The sequence below is a fragment of the Rhineura floridana genome, chromosome 2, assembly GCF_030035675.1.
Source record: "Rhineura floridana isolate rRhiFlo1 chromosome 2, rRhiFlo1.hap2, whole genome shotgun sequence".
Classification (NCBI taxonomy): Eukaryota; Metazoa; Chordata; class Lepidosauria; order Squamata; family Rhineuridae; genus Rhineura; species Rhineura floridana.
This window is the reverse complement of record NC_084481.1, coordinates 165,107,912-165,128,762: the sequence shown is the minus strand read 5'-3', so window position 1 is coordinate 165,128,762 and position 20,851 is coordinate 165,107,912. Positions and strand designations below refer to the sequence as shown.

The following is a 20,851-nucleotide window of genomic DNA, read 5'->3' as shown; positions in this document are numbered from 1 at the left end:
CTGTGCATTCCCTGCCATTGTATACTCCATGTCTCTACTCTTCCTTTGTGGTGTTTTGTGTATTAACTTAAGGAAAGCTGAATTATGGAACTGCTGGCAAAGAATTTAGTTATTTCCAAAGCTTGATTGAATATAAATAAAAATGATGTATTATGCCAAACTGTGCCTGCAGCTGTCATCATTTCCAATATGAAAAATATTATACAAATGTTAATCTGGTATCATGGGAGGAATCCTCTCTGACAGGAAAAATTTCTACCCCTAAGATTTTTGAGCAGTTTCCCTAAATTTATTTTTTCCTGTAATGAAACAAAAATGGCCACAATCACAGTGAGCTCTGGAGGTGATGTGAACAGACAAAACAATTTTTTTTTTAAAAGAGAGGCTCAACATGTAAGTTTTGCTCTTTTGCTTACGATTCTCAGTTTGGAGTGTGACAAAACATTTCCAGGTCAGTTTATTCCAGTTAATGCAAATACGCATCTTATTTCCTTTGAGCCACTTGGATTTTTAAAATATTATGTTTATTCCTTACCACACAGATACTTCTGGAATGGTGCACCACAGTAATATAGGTGTTTGCATCCAAACAGTAGACAAGATGTCTTTCAGGTGTTGCATCAGTCTCAGAACTAAGAAGTGTTGAACAAAAATAATGAAAAAGTCACAGGATCCATGCATTCTTTATTTTTAATAATTAGATAAATACAGGGGAAATTGCAATAACCTATCAAAATTATATTTAATTGGAAAGGTGTTTTAAAAAGGCTTATTCACATTCAGTTCAGTTTATATACAAACCAGTGTCTGGAAACCCCCCCCCCAAAAAAACCCCAAACCAAAAGCTAGAGTGTAAAAGAATTTCCAGTATTCCTATTGGCAGACCAATAAAGTAAGATAAAACAAATCACACCATTGTACAAATCCAAGTACTGTAGATTTCTTGATAATGGTCGTTACACGTAGCTGCCAAAATAATTTACCAATAAAACTGAGGAAATGATCTTTATCTAGTAGGGCCCCACTTTTCGGCGTTCTGCTAATACAGCACCAGAGGAGTGATCAGCTGTAGCACAGGGAGCTTCAGGGGCCAAGTGGGGCCAAGTGCTGCCAAGTGGCTAGAGCTCCCTGCGCTACAGCTGATCACCGTCAGCTGGAGTGCGGCGGCTGGAGCACTGGGAGCTCCAGCCACCATGCTACAGCTGATAGCGATCAGCTGGAATGCACAATCAGCTGTACTGTATAGCTGATCGCGCCAGAGCAGCAGCAGGCTTCGAGCTATGTCCCACTTTCCGGCAATTTTTGCTTTTCAGTGGGGGTCTGGAACGTAACCCACTGTATGAGTGGGGCCCTACTGTCCTTTCTAATAATCTGCTGTAATATACGCCCAATTATTTGTTTTTTTTACTACATCATAAAGCAACTGTCATGTATAAGGATAGAATTCCAACTTTAATAATCAAGAGCTTGCAAGTCAAAGACATCCACGCTGTGCTTCATACTACAAGAATATTCCGCTGTTTTCAGCTTACTACAGCCCTTAACAGTTTGGCAATTACCAAGGTTGAATAATTGTATTAGCCAAATATTTGTAAGTGACACTGAAACTTAGACCTGCCTCATTTTAAAATGCTACTATATGGTATAATGGACATTTCCCCCATATTTGTTATCAGTCTGTTAATAAACTAAATTATACAGAAAAGGGAGAGAAAATCCGCTTTCACAGTAGTACTCTTGTAATTCTGCCTCAAAAAGCTATTAGTACCTAGTAGCCTGTTCTGGGTTATACGATCTTTCAGAATGGGGATTATATTAAATACACAATATATTGTGTATTTTAAAAAATTCTGTTACCATTCTTAAACCACGTGAGTGCTGCCCTTGAGTAGGTAACTAGTAGTAATACAGTCCAGCCTCTAATATTTTACAAGATACAAATAGTGCTCTTATGTTTCAGACTCTTGTGCATTTCCTACTTCCTAGGTGTGAGCTCAAGACCTAAAGATATTACTTAGTTTAATTTTTAATTAAAGTTTATGGTATTCAATGTACTAGTTAAGAAGAGCTTTCCAACTTGAGTCTTCTAACTTGAGGGTTAGATGACTAGCCGGTCAGGGAGGATTTCTGCTAGGATTTTTTTTTTTTAAGTGGGGGGAATTTTTGTGTGCAGAAGGGGATTCTATCATAGTCTTCGTCTGTAGTCTAAAGAGGCAGAGTTTGCAGATATAGGTTTACCACTTCACCAAGGCCTAACAAACATGGTACAATTGCTTTTAGGCAGTGAAATACTAGTACTGTGAGTCAATTTTCAGCAAGTCTCTAAGGACCTCCTGAAATTCAGGTAAGACTTCTATCGGTTTTTTTGGGAAGTAACTAGTGCTTCGGTTTCTGCCAATAACACATCACATTTAAGAGGAACTCTCTGTACTCCTAAAACTCTACTAAGATGCGACTCTAGGGTGTATTCTATCAACAGTAGTATCAGGCTTTGTCAATCTTCTTCTATAGTTATCATACTGACAATTCTTCCTCAAATGAGGAACATACAACACAAAATACCAACAGCTTATCCCGATAATCAATAGTTCATTTCAGATTCTCTTCCTCAAATACAATTGGAAAGAGCAAGCTATTATTTACACAGCTTGCTCTAGTTTATCTCAGATTGACTGAGTGCCTCTATGTGTTTTTCACTTTATTAATATTTATTCAGATTGAATTCAATAGGCAATTGTGAGCGATTCAGTGCTATGGAATTAGTTAGGCAACTACATCTTATTTCAACAGAGATGTTCTAGTTTCTATACGGCAATCAAAGAAAGGCAACATAGCTAATATAGTCTGTGAGTAGGTTTTAGGCCTTGTTTCTGACATAACAGACACTTCCACAGGAGTTCTGAAATGATTCCCAGTGGAAATTACAAGTAAAAAAAAAGTTACCCTAGAAGTGGCTATCACAAGCATTTTTCTGGAATGATCCCATGAGTAGGGCCATGCAATAATTTATTGTTTTGGTTATAGGCCTGGTCTGAAAAATCCATATGTATGACCAACTCAAATGTATTATTTTTTATATGTATGCTTTCACAACTATTGTTCCTTAATAATCCTGGGGAAGGGGGGTAAATGTTATATGTGTATCAGCCCTCAGCTTTATAAAATATTTTATCTTTTTACTCTTAGAGTATAACACATCCCATTTTACAGAATGATCCCAAGAAATACAAAAAAAAGTTTGAGAAAATGAGATGGAATTCAAAAATTCACCATTTTGTTAAAAAATTAAAGCTAGAAATGGTTTTGGTTGCAGTGTTTCATTGCTGTTCTGTAGCTTTTTAAGCCTCTCACGTCTTCTCTCTCTTAATTTTTGAACAGATTATAGAACTCATTATAATGCTAAAAGAACATTAAGTGTTCAGCATATTATTTTTTGGGGCGGGAGAGAGGAATCTAGAATTAATAAAGGTTCAAAGATCCCAACTCTGATCTCATGAGTAATCTATTGTAAATGGAATCCAATTAACACTTGGCAGCATAATCAGTGTGTGTGTGTTTTGTGCTGAAGAATGCTAGAAATATGCAAATTTGCACTCAGGATTTTGTGCTAAATTGCACCTAATCTGACAATTAGAAAATTTTAAATTTAACACAAAACACACAGGGTGACTTGCATGATTTTCTCTTTAGACAAGATCAAATTCTCTCATACACAGTCCAGTTGCTGTTCTCCAGGTAACACACAGTGGGATCAGGATGCAGCAGTTGATGATGTTCTGGAGCCAGGCTAACTTCAAATGGTTCAGATAGCTTAGTTTGGTTTACCAGTCCCCGTTCTTTAACCTCACAGCACTCTTCAGCAGTGGGATGAAGGTGGAATCACTATGCTGAACAGTAGTGTTGCTGATGACAGCACAGGTATCTTTTGTACATATGGGCCTTTCAAAGATGTATAACTCAGATAGCTGAAGACTTAATGTGCTATAACCCTTTCCGTAAGAGACCTTTTTTTACAGAGAAGAATCAGTAGTGCCCAGCACAGTGGCAGATAAGAAACAGGGGGAAATCTTTTCTCCTCGCTCCCCCCATATTTGCTACAGTCATTACAAATGTCCAGAGGTGATTAACTCAGAGTGTGCTAGATATAAAACTGATGGAATGCTAGCTGGTCCATAAAAGGTTGCACCAAGTTATCTGTGGCAAAATAGAAAACAAGCCCAAAGGTGATAGAGATTGGAAGAGCTGGTAAGGCCTTTTTAAAAATGGCAAGCAGCAACAGAGTAAGGCACAGGCCCTGGGGAGAAAAGAAAGAAGACATAACAGTACAAACAAATTAAATAGTGGAACTCTAATAAACACAAAATATTACAGGCTATATTTGCCCGGTTCCAAGAAAAACTACGTGCATTGGATCTTCTTTAACAAGCTAATTTCTTACATATTATTCATATACTTTATCCAGTTAATTGATTACTAGTGGGAAAATCCAACTTTGATAAGTGATCCTTGGACATTATCAACAGGCAGATTCTGTGTCATCTCTGTTAAACAGCAGAGTCTGCCTGCCCCAGAAGCTGCAGGAAGTGGACAGTTTTCCAGGATGTAGAAGAGGAGGCTGCCTATCTGGATGCAGAAGATTTTCAACCTACTATAAAGATCCCTATCTTCACTGTAGGATAGGCTATGATGATTGAGGAAGCCAGGTGAGGAAAAAGGCTCTTTCAACTGAACACCAAGGTCTGGAGTGGCAAGTTGGAAAGCCCTATTCCACTACACAGGTAGGCACTGATCGCTTAGCATCATACAGAGTGAGGATCAGTTTTATTGCATCATTTGTATGAGCACTTTCATCAGTAGTCAACTAAGCTCTTTTGAACAGCCATGGAATAAACAACCTTGATTCAAGCTGTGTTGCAACCACAGAAGGGTCTGGTCCAAGTGGAGTATTTAGCCCCTTCATTGAATTTCTAGTTTTATTTAATACCCAGCATCCCGCCTCACAGGATCAATGCCTCCAATCAACAGCTATGGATGGATGCTGCTTTTTGCTTTCCAAGTGCCTTTCCTTCAAGAAAGCAAGTCTGAAGCAGCTTTGTGCAGGGTTGATGCCTCTGCTCAATAGAGCAGAGGCACAAATGCCGAAAGGTGCAGGTACTCACCCTCAAGCACCTTTCCCACAGGAAAACCGTTTGTGAAGCAGCGCCATGCAGGATCAATGCCTCCGCTTAACAGCTGTTGATCCTGTGGTTGCAGGGTGTTCATTTGCAAGCAGCTTTCCTGCAGGAAAGCCACTTGTGAAGTAGCACCCCATAGAATCGACCCTCCCACTCTTGGTCAAGATGGGAGAAGGAGACATAATGTCTCCTTCTGTTCCCTTCCTGGATGTATGTAGGGTATTTTCCTTAATTAAACATTAACTCCACCCCTGAATTTGGGACTGGTTCCGTGGAGGGGCAGGTGGTCTGTGGGTTGACCCAGGGCAGGTTGGCCTAATGTCCCCCCACCTAGACTGGAGCCATGGAGTGGGTGAGGGGGCTGTGCACTGCCCTAGTAATTACTTCACTTTACTACTAAGGATTAAAGTGGGAAAATAATATTACTCCCACATTAGTATACTCACAATTAAAATGGCTACAAAACAGGCTAAAGTTGTGTTCCAGTCGCCACTGGCTGTTGCTGAGGCTTTGCCAACTAGAACACTGTAGAAAATGAAGTCTCCTAAACCAAGCTTAACTCCCCCTGCCAAGCAAAAAGAGAAGAACTAAGCAAAGACACAAAATTGCTCCGGTCATTTATCCGTGAAATTTAAAGCCACCATACACAGCAACTTATGTTTAGTTATAATCCATTTGTCAAGGCCAAAGAGCAAATGGGATAGCTAAAAGCATTTGTGTGTTTTTCCTGCAAACATCTCCATGAATTCTCTTTGCGCTTTAGAACAGTGTGTCAAATGCTTATAATTTCATATCAAACAGATGTGACTGAACAAACCTGAAGAAATATTTTGAAGTCCCAGGACTTTAAGTGGGTTAAGTTAATAAAGAACCAAAACTAGAAATGGAAAACCAGACACACAAATTATTCCTTGAAAGCTTTCTTTCTCAAGATAGGCAAGTGCTTATAACTGAAACTGAAATCTGGAAAACACTATTCAACAAGGGCATCAGCATATGCAAATTAAGTGTACAGCTTTGGATCGAGTGAGAACAGCTAACCAGGAATCATAGAGTGGAATTTTAAAAGCAAACGTATAGAGAGACAGACTGCAGCTTCTGACTCCACAGTAATCCACTACAGATTACTGCCTTCCCACATTATTACAAACACCACACAACATGTTTTTACACTGCTATCCATATGTTTTCTAGTCATTTACCTGCCATGTAAGTGGTATCGTTGTGTGGGAAGTCAAGTCGAATTAAATAAGCTACTTTCATCATGCATCTTACTTGATTACAACTTTCTGGTAAAAGACTTCTGTTTTTCTGCCTAGAGAGCAAATAATTTACTTGGAGCTTGCAGGTTGTGCTTAAAATGATAGTTTGCTTCCATGAAAGCCTGCTTCAGTGCCTCATGTCTCCTACCAAATTCTTATTATCATCTTCTAAAGGCACATGTGTCTAATTATGATGCATTTTTACAATTAAGCCTATGTTTAGTTTTCTGTATAAGCCGTTAGCTTTATTTTTTACGATAATCAACAGCTTGGCAGGGTTTTTAGAATCATAACATTCAATTAACAGAAAACAGAAGGGTGTTTCCATTTTCATGCCATTAAACAGGACTCAAACTGTGCCTCAAGTCTGTAAGTTATGATGGCAATCACCTCACTTCCAAACCTAGATCCCCACCAGGCTTTCATCACAGTTCTCATCCTCAAGCATCCCTGATAGCAGATGATAGTTCTTTGCAAGGTCTCATCCTAGCCAAGTATCTTGATGTTTCCCTATATTCTTTTCCTATGTCCATATCTGTGGCAATGGCAAGCTTCTGTACATATAGAAACTGATGCTTCTGCCAGTTACACTTTTCATTCTGTGCCTTTCAGTTGGGCATTCCAAATTAGTGGGGGCAAGGAGGAATTCTATAGTCCGCATTCAAAGAGTTAGGGTTTTTGAAAAACTTTTAAGGGCTAAGAAATTTTTAAAAACTTATTTCTTTTGAATAGCAGACCCATAGACACACTGCTTTTGAACTTTCAGTTGCAAAAGTGGTTTGCCATGTGGCATAGGGAGGTGCTATTCAAGAAACACAAAAATGAATGCTCCTTGGACATGTGGAATGAGTTGTGCTTCTTTGTATCCTGGCCTGTTTATCCTATGGGCATGGACAACAGGGTCTGTTCTTCCTCTATATTTATTTCTTTTAATTATAATATATCTATAATACAGTGGTGGGCTGATGTCTCAAAAGCCTGCTGATGTGCACAAACTCCTCCCATGTATCATCCACAAATTCTGCAGTAAATTAAATTTACGAAACCATGCAATAAATGATACAGTGTATAAAAATTAAGCCATGTTCTACACATAGTACAAAAAGCAATGTAGAGAATACTCTGCATTGGTGACACTTTGTGTAAAAACTAAAAGCACACTTCACAGCAGGCCATATAAATTTACAACAGCTTCACAGAGGTCAGAATTCATGCTGACAGGGAAGTACAACATATGCTCTAAGATATAATGAGCTTTCCAGGAGCTTGTGATGAATGCAGGCCCCGTACTTGCCTGTGGGACTGAACAGAAACATGATGAACCACCTACAAATATTTTTATTGTCTCCTTGGTCTTGATTATGAATGAGCAATGACTGAAGTGTTTAAGTTTCATCCTCACCTGAACAGGACAGTGAAATAATTAGAGCAGAAATTGTTCTATACCCCATCTCTCACTGAAGTAAGCTTAAAGTCTCATTTAGAGACAAATGATTCTTGACAAATGAAACAAAATAGATTCTTGTGGCATCTCCACATATAAATGTAAAACACTTCAGTTTCTGAGGGCAAGTAATCAATCACACTGAAATTAAAATCTTATGAAAGTTTAGAGGCAGGTCTAGAGGCAAATCAATAGCCACTACCTTTGCAGTGGTCTGAAGCATGCCAGATAAGTCTAAAACAATATCCTGCATAGTCTTTTACCTGCCTCAAAATTTAATATATGTTCATCTGGAAATGTTACTTACTTTCCTCTGGATCTTCACTTGTTAGGGAATTACTGGGAAGTGCCTGAACAGCAGCTCGTGTTTCAGGGGTTGATTCAAGAGGCCCTATCCTACTGTCCCGTTGTTGCTCCCATTCTGGATTGAAACCTCCATCATCAGTGTCAGCACCTGCATTCTGACTCTGATTCGTTGTAACTGGAAAAAAAACCCAGAGGGCTGAATCCAACGGAATCATTGTGCAAGCAGAACAACTTCTGCTTTCATAACAGAACTTCCCTTCCCTCTCTCCCCACACTGCAAATTTGCTCTGAAGGGCAGGGGAACCACCCAGGACATATTTGCATAGTGATGCCAAGGGTACATGGCGGCAGCAGCAGGGCAGATAGAGGGAGGGGAAGTTGCATTGTGTGAGAAAAAGTCATTCCATCATGCAATTACTTTGTTGGAGACAACCCAGAAACTAAGAATTGGTTCTTAACATTCTGACACATGAGCTATGAAATGACAATAGAACAGATAATGCATGATTTAATGACCACTAAATGTGTGGGGAACCCCCCCCCCCAATGTTTCCACTGAGTTTTGAGAAAACCCAGGTATGACACAATTGGAAAATGTTTTACTGATGTGCATTTTGAAATTATACAAACATGTTTTAACAGAGATTTGTTAATGAAAAATAATATGACATAGCAGAGATCTACAGAGATAAACTGTGAATGAGAAACAACAGCACTGTGTTTATTTGGAAGTTAATTTAAGAAAACAGAACTAGTCAGCTTACAAATGCATCCTACAAACTTCATTAGAAAGAGGCCTCACTGAATCAGAATAAATATTATGTGCCATTACTCCAATTATCATCCCAAAATAATTGTATCCATCACAATCAATAATGGTTAATACATTTTCATTTAATTAATCATATACATCTCATTGTTTGTTAAATAAAAATAAAATTATGGAGTATTTGACCTGGAATTTAATTAGTAAAGTACTTTTTACAAGTACAGAAGGGTCACCTGCAAGGTGCTCATTAAATCATTATGAAAACAACTAAGCTAAACAAAGATGATGATGATGATTAATCATTCAATTTATATCCCATCCTTCCCCCCAAAAGGAGCCCAGATGAAAAAACTCACCTTGTTTATCGTAAGTGGAGTTTTTGTTGGCTGTCTTTTGGGCTTCAGAATCTTCCTCAGCCATGTTCACCAGCCATATCATTGTTGCTATTGGGAAAATAAGAGATCTCTGGTTAACTGTTACTACTTTTTTAAAAAAAAACATAGCTATTGGCTAATTACAAACAAGTTTTTTTAATTTTGGTATTTTTGAAGAATTCCATTATGCTGTACACTGTTCACAATCAGAAGAATGCTCCTTCTCAAGCAGCTTACAGTATACTTATTCCATCAGGCTATAGCAAGCAGTGGAAGAGATGAGACTGCTGGGCCACTCCACTGGATCTGCTGAAATGCCAGCACCATTTGGCTCTTGCTTCCCTCAACCGTGTTCATTCGCGCTGGCTGTTATATAAAAACTTCAGGAACTGGTGCCTTTGTTTTTTCCCACCTTCACATTTCCTTTTTCTTTTTGTGTTATGTGTTCTGGTTTGTAAGACTGCAGGTAGGGAATGTTTTGTTTGCTACTGAGATGAAGAGCAGGGAAAATTATTTTAAATAAATGGCTGTTTTACCTGCTTACACAGCTACATTAATCAATCTGGCTGTAAGTTTGACCTTTTTTAGCCAATAAAAAGAACCTTTTCTATTCTACAAAATTGTAATGCAATCTTAATTTGAAACAAAATGTTAAAATCAGATAGAAATTTAGTGAGGTGAGGGTGTTTTTTTTAAATTTTATAAACCCAAATGTGTAGCAGACAACAATGGTAGATTCATTTGGATTAGTAGACAGAAATCAGTTCTACTTAGAAGGCATGTACCAAATTCAAATAGACACGTGTATGTGTTTTACTTGTATCTCAATAATAAAATAATTTGTGCCACTATCTGCATGAAACTGCAGAATGTGATAGTGTTCTAGTTCTACTGTCAGGCAGTATGCATCTGAAAATCAGTTGCTGGGAATAGCAGGTGGAGAGAGTGCTGTTACACTCATCTTATTTGTGGGCTTCCCATTAGCATCTGGTTGGCCACTGTGAGAACAGAGTGCTGGACTAGGGCTCTTCTTATTTTCTTAAGACTCTGCACTGGTGAATCAGTTCATATACTCTCCTCAAAAAGCATCTCTGAAAGTTATATACAAGTCAATAGGCAAGATAAAGTTTTTATTGTTCCAAATGTGAACACCTTAAATGCTTGTAAATAGGGCAAATGTTGTCTAACCAAGAAACTCTGCCATGGATCCATTGAGGAAAGATATAAATGCATACTGCTAAAAACATTTGTTGCTGCATTAGATCTCAGCCAGGCCAAATCCTTTTTCTCTCATTCCATTTTACATTTTATCTTGGGACATCTTACACAGCACATTTCAAATTTTTGAGCCAACAACAGACCTGAGTCCTTCAAGAAAATGGCAAAATGACACACAGGTGCACATCCAGCATTGCATACTTCAGCAGAAAATCAGATGGATTTTTAATTTCCGTAATTTGGAATTTAATTTAATTTCCGTAATTTGGCATCAGATTTTAAAAAACTCAACTCTGCATACTTACATGAATAAATAAGCGCTGGGAACAAAGTTTCATTTCTTTCTTGGGCTGTTTCAACTAGCATACGAAGAGGCCCTTTAGGACACAATACAGCAACCAGATCTGAAAGGCAGACATTGGGATTAAACCTAAACTTTAGCAATATGGTTTCTTAAAAGTGTTTTAAAACTGTGATGTTTGGTGGAGCTTGCATACAGCATTGTTTAGGCTGCATAGAATTCAATGGGGCTTACTACTGATTTGAAGAGTATGATTGCACTATAATTCTCCAACTAGAATCAGTAGGCTTAGAAGGGCCTGATGTGGCTGAATCACATCCAGAATTGGTTGCCTTCTTTAAATTTTATTTTATTGAGAACTACCACTATTTACATGTATTAAATGGAAACACCTACACATTACAGCACTAGGATTGGCTCAGAATCCAACACATCCAGGAATAGCTCAATCCCTCCCCGTCCCCTGGAATGCCCATTTTGGGGCTTTCCACTGGCAGCTCTTCCACTACCCACTTGATAGGTAGAGGGGGAGCTCTGCACCAGCAGAGTGAAAATGGAATCATTCCACAGGTAGAGACTTATCAGGGGTGGACAGAAGAATTTGTTCACCTGTCCTGCCTGAACTTGAAGAACTCAGACACAGCTGTAGTTTTATCTTTTACTGACAACCGCTGCCCTCTCCCTGTTGGACTTCTGCTCTGCAGGTGTCACACCTTGCAGGCCCAGGCCCCCAGGTACTCAGCCAGCTGTTGCTGATATCATCCACCTGTTCCTTCCCTAGAGGGGATACATAAGCTGGTTGGCTAAGGTGGCTCCTGCTTTGCAGATTGCCTGGCTTTTTGAGGGTCTTGAGTCATATGCCTGGGGAGAGAGGACTCAGAGCCAAGTGGGGAGATTTGAGGAGCCCCCAATTAGTGTAGTGATGGGTAGAGGGAGATATGGTGTTGTGAGGAGGACTTGCCAGGTAAAGGGAACGAGGCCCAGGCAGTTAACGACTGTGCCTTGTTCCAGTCCTCCCCACACCTGCAGGTTTGTTAGTAGCCCTATCAGCCAGCTCTCAGACCTCCGGATGCTGCTAGATTGGTGCATAATAAGATCTCCCTCATTCATGATTTAATTGTGGATGAGGCAGCCAATCTGGCATGTATAACCGAGACCTGAGTGGGTGAGTAGGGAGGAGTCTGTCTCTCCCAGCTATGTCCACCAGGGTACCTGGTTCAGCATCAGAGTAGACCTGAGGGTCGGGGAGGGGGGGTTGCTGTGGTCTATAGGAGCTCCATCTCCCTCTGCAAGCACCCTGTCCATGTGACTACTGGTCTGGAGAGTTTGCACCTTGTGTTGGGTCAGCAGAACAGACTGGGGATTCTGTTGGTGTACTGCCCACCTCGCTGCGCAACAGACTCCCTAGCTCAGCTGACAGAGGTGGTCTCGGGTGTACTGTTGAGATCCCCCAGACTATTGGTTCTGGGGGTTGTCAACATCCATGCAGAGGTCACCTTATCCGGGGCGCTCAGGATTTCATGGTCTCCATGACAACCATGGGACTGTCCCAATATGCCATTGGTCCAACACATATAGCAGGGCATACTCTAGACTTGGTTTTTGCAATGGGACATGGAGATGGTGATCTGAATGTGGGGGGGCCTTACAGTAGTCCCTCTGTCATGGACAGATCACTGCTTGCTGAAGTTTAGACTTACAGTGGCTTTTCCCCTCTGCAAGGGTGGGGGACCTATTAAGTTGGTCCGCCCCCAGAGACTAATGGATCCGGATTGTTTCCAAAGGGCTCTGCGGAGTTTTCCAGCTGATAGGGCTGGTGCTCCTGTCGAAACCCTGGTCGATCTGTGGAATACCGGGTGGTTGACATGATTGCTCCTGAGCGCCCTCTCCTGTGTAGAGCTCGTACGGCTCCATGGTATACCCCAGAGCTGAGAGCAATGAAACAATATAGGAGACTGCTTGAGTGCAGATGGAGACGAAAACCTGGTAGATGCAATTATACACTGGTAAGTGCCTATGGTAAGCTGTATTTAGGGGCAGTGAGGGCAGCAAAAAAACAAAATTTTGCTGCCACTATCAAATAATCAATCTACCACCCAGCAGAGCTCTTCAGACTTGTCTGGGGGCTATTACACGCTGGCCCCAAGGACATGGTAGAACCATCTGAGGCCTGCTGTAATGAATTTGCTAGGCACTTCCAGGATAAAATCTTTAGCGTCTGCCAGGACTTAGACTCCAGTGTTATAGCAGGTGAATCAAGTGAGGTATCCAGAGCACAGCCTTGTCCCAATTTCTTGGATGAGTTTCAGTTGGTACAGCTTGAGGACGTTGACAGGGTGCTTGGACAGGTTCGTGCAACCACTTCTGTGCTGGATCCTTGCCCTTCTTGGCTAATAAAAGCTAGCAGGGATGGAACAGCTGGCTGAGCCAGGGAAGTGATTAATACCTCTCTGCGAGAGGGGGTGGTCCCTGGCTGCCTGAAAAAGGCAGTAGTGAAACCATTCCTGAAGAGACCCTCCCTGGACCCAGAAAATCTTAATAATTATAGGCAGGTAGCAAATGTTCCATTCCTGGGCAAGGTCCTGGAACGAGTGGTTGCGGGCCAGCTCCAGACACGCTTGGATGAGACCGATTATCTGGATCCATTTCAGTCGGGTTTCAGGCCTGGTTTTGGCACGGAAACAGCCTTGGTCGCCCTGTATGATGACCTCTGTCGGGAGAGAGACAGGGGGAGTGTGACTCTGTTGATTCTCCTTGATCTCTCAGCGGCTTTCGATACCATCGACCATGGTATCCTTCTGGGAAGACTGGCTGAGTTGGGAGTGGGAGGTACTGCATGGTGGTGGTTCTGCTCCTACTTGGTGGGTCGGCTCCAGAAGGTGGTGCTTGGGGAACATTACTCTGCGCCCTGGACTGTACAGTATGGGGTTCCACAGGGGTCAGTTCTGTCCCTCATGCTGTTCAACATCTACATGAAACCGTTGGGTGCAGTCATCCAGATTTTTGGAGTGCGTTGCCATCAGTATGCTGATGACACGCAGCTCTATTTCTCCTTTTCATCTTCAGGTGAGGCTGTCAATGTGCTGAACCAGTGTCTAGCTGCCACAATGGACTGGATGAGGGCTAATAAACTGAGGCTCAATCCAGACAAGACTGAGATCCTGCTAGTGGGTGGTTCTTCTGACCGGATGGTGGATGTCCAACCTGTGCTGGATGGGGTTGCACTTCCCCTGAAGGAGCAGGTTCGTAGCTTGGGGGTTCTCCTAGAACCATCTCTGTTCCTTGAGGCTCAGGTAGCCTCGGTGGCATGGAGTGCCTTCTACCAACATTAGTTGGTGGCCCAGCTATGCCACTATCTGGACAGGGATAACCTGGCTTCAGTTGTCCATGCTCTGGTAACCTCCAAGTTAGATTACTGCAATGCGCTCTACGTGGGGCTGCCTTTGAAGGTGGTTTGGAAAATGCAGCTTGTGCAAAATGCAGCAGCCAGATTGGTAACAGGGACCAGACAGTTCGAACATATAAAACTGATTTTGGCCCGCTTGCATTGGCTGCCTGTATGTTTCTGAGCTCGATTCAAGGTGCTGGTTTTAACCTATAAAGCCTTACACAGCTTAGGACCACAATACCTGATGGAACGCCTCTCCCGACACGAACCCACCCGTACACTACGCTCCACATCAAAGGCCTTCCTCTGGGTGCCTACTCAGAGGGAAGCTGGGAGTCTGGCAACAAGGGAGAGGGCCTTCTCAGTGGTAGCCCCCAAATTATGGAATGACCTTTCTGACGAGGTGTGCCTGGCGCCAACACTTATCTTTTTGGTGCCAGGTCAAGACTTTCCTCTTCTCGCAGGCATTTTAGCATGTGTTTTTAAATTGCTTTTAAAATTGTGTTTTTAAATTTGTATATTTGTTTGTAATTGTTGTAAACTGCTGAGAGAGCGTCGGCTATGGGGCGGTATACAAATGCAATAAGTAAGTAAGTAGAAGTTTCAGTTCCGTGCACTTCATGAATCTACCTACGACTTACTCAGAACTCAGCTTCTCTCTAACTAACTAGACACAACTTGGCGGCATTAAGACGTTGACTCAACAACTAACCTTTCCCCCTCGCCCAGCTTAAGTAGGGCTGGGTGAGCTCCCTGCTTGCGTGTACCCCAAGTCACTGTTGAAGGCGTCGCGTTCGCCTCCTGGACTGGGGCAATGGCGGGGCCTCAGTCTCTGTCCTGTCCTCTCCTTCTGTGGGGGGAGGGCTGCTGGCAGTGGCACAGGCGCTGGGAGTGGCGCCTCATCAGGCAGAGGAGTGACTGGCAGGTCTGGTGGTCTCTCCAGGGGGATGTCTGGAACTGTTGGAGGTGACACATCAATATCTGGAGAGGAGGCCACTTCACCGTCCCTCCCCTTGCTTCCTTCCCCGACTGGAACGTCCCAGTCCAAGTTCTCCTTGCTGGTCCATCCCCTGCTAGCATGGCTCACGATACCACCATCTTCCCCCCAACCATAAAAGGGGGTTTGGATTGCTCCGTCACAAGATAAAATAGATATAGATCAAAATAATTACAAATAGTTTGTTTCCCCTTTCTTTATTTTTCCTATTACCTGACATATCTACAGTTATACAATGACTTGGATCCAGAGTTTCCTGAGGGAAGAACTCTGCTCATGGGACATTGCTGATGGTAAGAGAAGGGGTGATTTTTGTTCATTCTTTTTTCCCTGGAACCTCCCAGTTTTTTTCTGGAAAGTTGGGGGACCCTCTAACCACCATGTGGGAGATGGTGCAGGGGAAACTGGCAAAAATAATCTCTCTCCTCTCCCCAAACTCCTTCAGTGGGAGCCTCTACTGGACTACCATCACTTCTGGGACAAGAAGGAACCCTTCTGTTCACAGAAAGACAACTCAATCCATCCCAATGATTATTCCAGTGGAAGGGAAGAAGGTCTTGATTGGCCTGCCACACTGGGCATATATAATAGAGATGACGACGGTCACTATCAAATGCTGCCAATAACAAAGTTCATTAGGTGGGTGGAATGAAACCCTGGTAGGTGTTTGGGAGTAGAGGGATAGTAGTTAGACAGGTCTGAGGCAGAGATCTTTCCCATTACTATGCCAAGGATTGAGCCATGGGCTCTAAATGCAAAGGCTGTGGTCTACCCTTGTACAACGGCATCTCCCCCAGGTTTTTCGGTAAGGGCATCCGAAGAGAGCCCTGATGTAGCCCCATGCACTGCCATGACATCGAGTGACATACATAGTGTGGAAACTACATTTTTGACATATCAGCATACTGCCTACAGCAAGCCCTCCCTCTGTTGAGTGACATAGCAGCACTGCAGCATAAGATGCAGGGCAAGCCTTGCAGCCAAAACTAGAAACCAAAAAGGTGAGGTGGTTTCCATATGCTCCTCGGGACTTTTCAGTCTCTCTACAGTTGTTCCTATCTGCCCCAAAAAGTCCCTCATGAGGATGAGGAAGGCAGTGCAAGTGACTATGGCAAAAACTATTGAGTTCCATGCACATAGAAAGGCTCTTTTGGCATAAATACAGCCTTTAGGAACCCAGTCAAAATCAGCAAAGCCTTGTAATATTTTGCCTCACCCTGACAGATTTCCATAGTAAGCCCTGCCCACAATGCATTAGGCATGATGTCACAGAATGACGAATCTAGGTCACCTATCTGTAGCCTAGCTGAAAAACCTACCTACCCTATAATATCTCTCCCCCTTCTGTAAACATACCTATGTACAACTGTTTATGATGCTTGCAAAAGGTGAAGGGGGATACACTTTTTTTAAACCCTGCTCTTTGTCTATCACCAGGACGGTTTACAGGACAATCCCATAAAATACGGAACTCTATATAATACACCCCCCCTAGGATGCACATCTTAACATGGTGAGGGGGTTTGAGAGTGTTGAAGAAGCTGAGAGCAATGCCGTTGGGAGTCTAGACTAAGAGGCTAGACTCCTAGCAGGGGCACCCAAGGTGGAATGGTCAAAGCTGAGACATCAGACGAAGATGCATCCAGACTCAGAGGAAGGCAATGGTAAACCACCTCTGAATACCTCTTACCATGAAAACTCTATGAACAGAGTATCCAAAATGCAACACGAAAAGACAACAATGCTGGGAAAAACAGAAGGGAGTAAAAAAAAGAGGAAAGCCAAACAAGAGATGGATTGATTCCATAAAGGAAGCCACAGACTTGAACTTGCAAGATCTGAACAGGGTGGTTCACAACAGATGCTACTGGAAATCACTGAGTCATAGGGTCGCCATAAGTCGTAATCGACTTGAAGGCACATAACAACAACATAGAATACACCAATAAAATCTAAAACGATAACTGAAACATTATATGCAGAAGAAAATGTGAGTTACTTCAGAGAACTCCGATACACATATATGACCCATGGTTTCAGCTATTTCCCAAAAGTCTGAATAAAAAAGTTTAAGCTGACCTGGAAAGTCATCAACCTACGTGTATACAGCCACATTTTTGGAGATTGCCAGGTTCTATAAATAACTCAGATGGAACCTCAAGGTCAAATACCATGTGCATACCAGCAGTCACCATAAGATCCCGGGGTGGGTTACAAAAATAATATAAAAATACAGTATTAAAATCCGTTATAACAATTAACATAAAAAAACAGGTTGGAGTCCTAAAAACCTGTGCCAAAGGCTGGCTAAAGAAGTTAATAAACAGTCCAGGGCTTCTATAGGATGAAGTCTTCCAGAAAATTTCAGGTGGGTGCTGGATTCCTGCCTGTGCACTTGTTTAGATTGTGGACAAAGTATTGCAATAGCCAAATCTTTGCAGCTCTCACAGTTGTGAAGATAAAACTTTGTTTGAAAACTGCAGCAACCAGAGTAATTTATCCATTTGAGTTTTCCAATCTGGTCATTCTAGATTCCCTCTGGAGAACGCCACAGACAGTGGAGATGCTCAGGTATCTCTACTAACTGAATTATGTGGTGAAGCACAACAGGTCTACTTGGCAAATAATGGCAGCCCTCCATTTCAATGTGGCCTCTGGGGCTGAATCTATTCCTGCTCCACCCTATGCTGCTGCTGTTACTGGCAGACTTCAAAAATATGTTGGTACCTCGGCATTTAATCAGTTGAGTTCACAAATCAAATATTAAACTTACCTTTGCAGCACCTACATGATACAGTCTATTCTCCAGAGTTTTTTTAAATTAAACATTACAGAGCCATCTCCAGAACCACATAATTTTAGAATACCTGGGCACCTGCTTTATCATCAGCTTAAATGCCATCACTTTGTTTAGCAGCACACACACACTAATCAGAAGCACACCCACTCCTGCTGAACAAAACATCCTCATTTTCAGTCCTATGCAGATGCAAATGTGCATTTCCATGTGACTTGGCAATTCTCAGATTTAGTGTAAATGTGAAATGTGTTAGCTTTTTGTACATAGCAAACAACTTTTGGGTACAGAATTTGAATGGCGACAGAGGGCTCTATGATGGTAGATAAGATTACAGCATAATATTATGACATGGAGCATCTGTGTTTCTATGTGCAATCTTTGTTTCTGCACATCTTATGCAGAAGAACAAGAGTGTTTAATAAAGGTCATTTGGATTCTTTGAACTAACACAATTGGAGGGGAAAGTATGTGGTATTCACAAACTTGTTTTATAGCGTGTGTACATCTCAAAAGGCTGCCAAGCTCCTGTTCCCACTTGAAAAAGGTAAACAATATATGTACATACGATCTAGCTACAAAAACTAGGGGTGTTGAGCATTAGCCAAAACCTGATGTAGGAATTCAAAAATTATGAGTGACAAAACCTGAGCAGTCCCTCCCTATACATTATGCTGTTTATTACCCACTGAGAGGGAAAACAGTGCAAATAAAAAAATGAAAGGAAATGTTTGCTTTACTTAAAATGGATTGTGATCTTTTGTTCTGAATGCACACTTCACTACAGTAACTTATGTTTTAGTCATCTAATGTTTTGGCTGCTCTTAGTCTTTTTATTGTTTAGTATTGCAAAGACGTAACTCCTCTCACCCAAGATCAAACATGAAAAGACTTGTCTCAGGAATTGTTCAAATCTGCTTTTTTCTTTCTTTTTAGAATGAGAGCAATTTGACATAATAAAAAGCCTCCTGGATCAAACCAAAGGCCAATCTAATCCTGCATCCTGTTTCCCACAGTGACCAACTAGATGCCTCTGGAAAGCTCACAAGCAGGAGATGAGGGCAATAGCCCTTTCCCATTGTTATTCCCCAGCAACTGGTATTCAGAGGCATGCTTCCTCTGACAGTATATAATCATGACCATTTACAGCTTTATACACTACTGATCTGTCCAATCCCCCTTTGAAGTTATCTAAATTAGTGGCCACCACCACATTGTGTTAGCAAATTCCACCGTTTACTATGCAGTGCATGAATAAGTACTTCCCACAGGAGAGAGATTCCCAATCCTGCAAAAGCACAGCAATCCTGAGGTTGGGAAAGCTTCAGGGTGTTTCAGTTAGAAGATCAATAATGGTCAAACATTCCTGAGAGCAAGCTTGTTTACACTATCAATTTTCCCTTGCAATGTACAGCCATAAGGGAGCACAGGGTGAGTTTCACGGTTTCAGAGAAAAGTACAGCAATGTCTAAACAGTCTGGCCGAGAATGCCCTCCCCCACAAATCTGCTGTAACACGTAGGACAGGGGTGGGAAACCTGTGCCCCTCCAGATGTTGCTGGAATACAACTCCCTTCATTTCTGACCATTGGCCATGCTAGCTGGGGCTGAAGGGAGGTGGAGTCCAACATCTGCATGGCCGGATGTTCCCTATTCTCAGTGTGGGTATGTGGCAGACAAATGTCATTAGGGGTTCCGTAAAGAGAGAGGGCAGAATTCAACTTTAAGTGTAATGGAACTTCACCTTCTTCTCCCCCTGCAGCCCCCTAAGCATCCCCCAAATCTGCTCCAGAGGGACCCCCCCAACCCACTTATGCACGGATAGCATTAGATACAATCCGGAAAGTTTTAAAGTCACTGCAACTGAGTGATCATCAGGCAAATACAAGAAAGGTGAGATGGGATGAAAAAGCCTCATTCCAATGGGAACAAAAAGTGAAGGAAGGTGCATGCTCTTTTGACTGAAGAGGGTGGGCTGGTGCACATCCTCACATTTTTATTTAAGTAAGAAAAGGCTCCTGAAAAGTCAAGAGTTTGCTGTAGAGTAAGAGGTAATCTTGCACCATTTGCCTCTTTTTAAAAAGAGCAATATAAGCGTTTATGTGGTAAAGCAAGCATGTGCTCACCCATGAAGTAACTAAATAAACAAACAATATTCATCATGTGAAACAAGATGGGAGAAAAAGATTACTTCATTTCCACTCTTCCAGAAAGTTATTGTTTGTTTAAATCCTCAGATCTGGCTATAGTATTCTTTGTGCGTTGCAGAATGGTACCAATGTCCTCTTTCTCAAGAAAATAGCAAGCCTCGTCTCTGATTGCAATAACACTCACCTACCCCCTATACCTGTCCTTCCATAGTGCCCAAATAGGAGTTATTTTGCTTCTGTTTATTAGGGACCCCCCCATTACTACTAATGTCTCCATGGGCATTCCATTTTATGAGGAGTCATATATTTATCCATGTCCTGGAGAACGACATAGTACCTCTCCCTTACAAATCCTACAGAGCGGGAAGATGATACAAGACATAGAGTGGTACAATTCCTGGAACCTTTCATATTATGTTATTACAATTAAAGTTAATGTCTCAACTTCTGCATAGGTAACTTGAATCACAAACTATATTCATATGGGTGGTGGTGGAATCAGGACTGCACTGTCCTACCCCATTCCCCCAAAGTGCACTTGTCCCTAATTGTCTCAATTTGTGGCACACAGACTACATGGATCAGGCCTATGCATGTTGGGCTCTACTTATGTAGGCCCTTATGCAAATACTAAATCGAGTGTGCAAACAGCAGTAGGAATTTTGATAAGTA

General features: G+C 41.9%; 1 protein-coding gene across 3 annotated transcripts in view; it reads right to left on the bottom strand.

Annotated features, from left to right (window-relative positions):
- Nucleotides 1-667: 667 nt before the first annotated feature.
- PSEN1 (presenilin 1) overlaps nucleotides 668-20,851 on the bottom strand; it is a 72,202-nt gene continuing 52,018 nt past the window's right edge. For all 3 annotated transcript variants that reach the window (XM_061611234.1, XM_061611233.1, XM_061611235.1), the window contains 5 exons: nucleotides 10,853-10,951; nucleotides 9,312-9,398; nucleotides 8,188-8,361; nucleotides 5,621-5,739; nucleotides 668-4,294 (listed from right to left, as the gene is read on the bottom strand). In XM_061611234.1, the coding sequence (XP_061467218.1) occupies nucleotides 4,139-4,294; nucleotides 5,621-5,739; nucleotides 8,188-8,361; nucleotides 9,312-9,398; nucleotides 10,853-10,951 (635 nt within the window). In that variant the 3' untranslated portion in view covers nucleotides 668-4,138. The remainder of the gene's footprint in view (nucleotides 4,295-5,620; nucleotides 5,740-8,187; nucleotides 8,362-9,311; nucleotides 9,399-10,852; nucleotides 10,952-20,851) is intronic.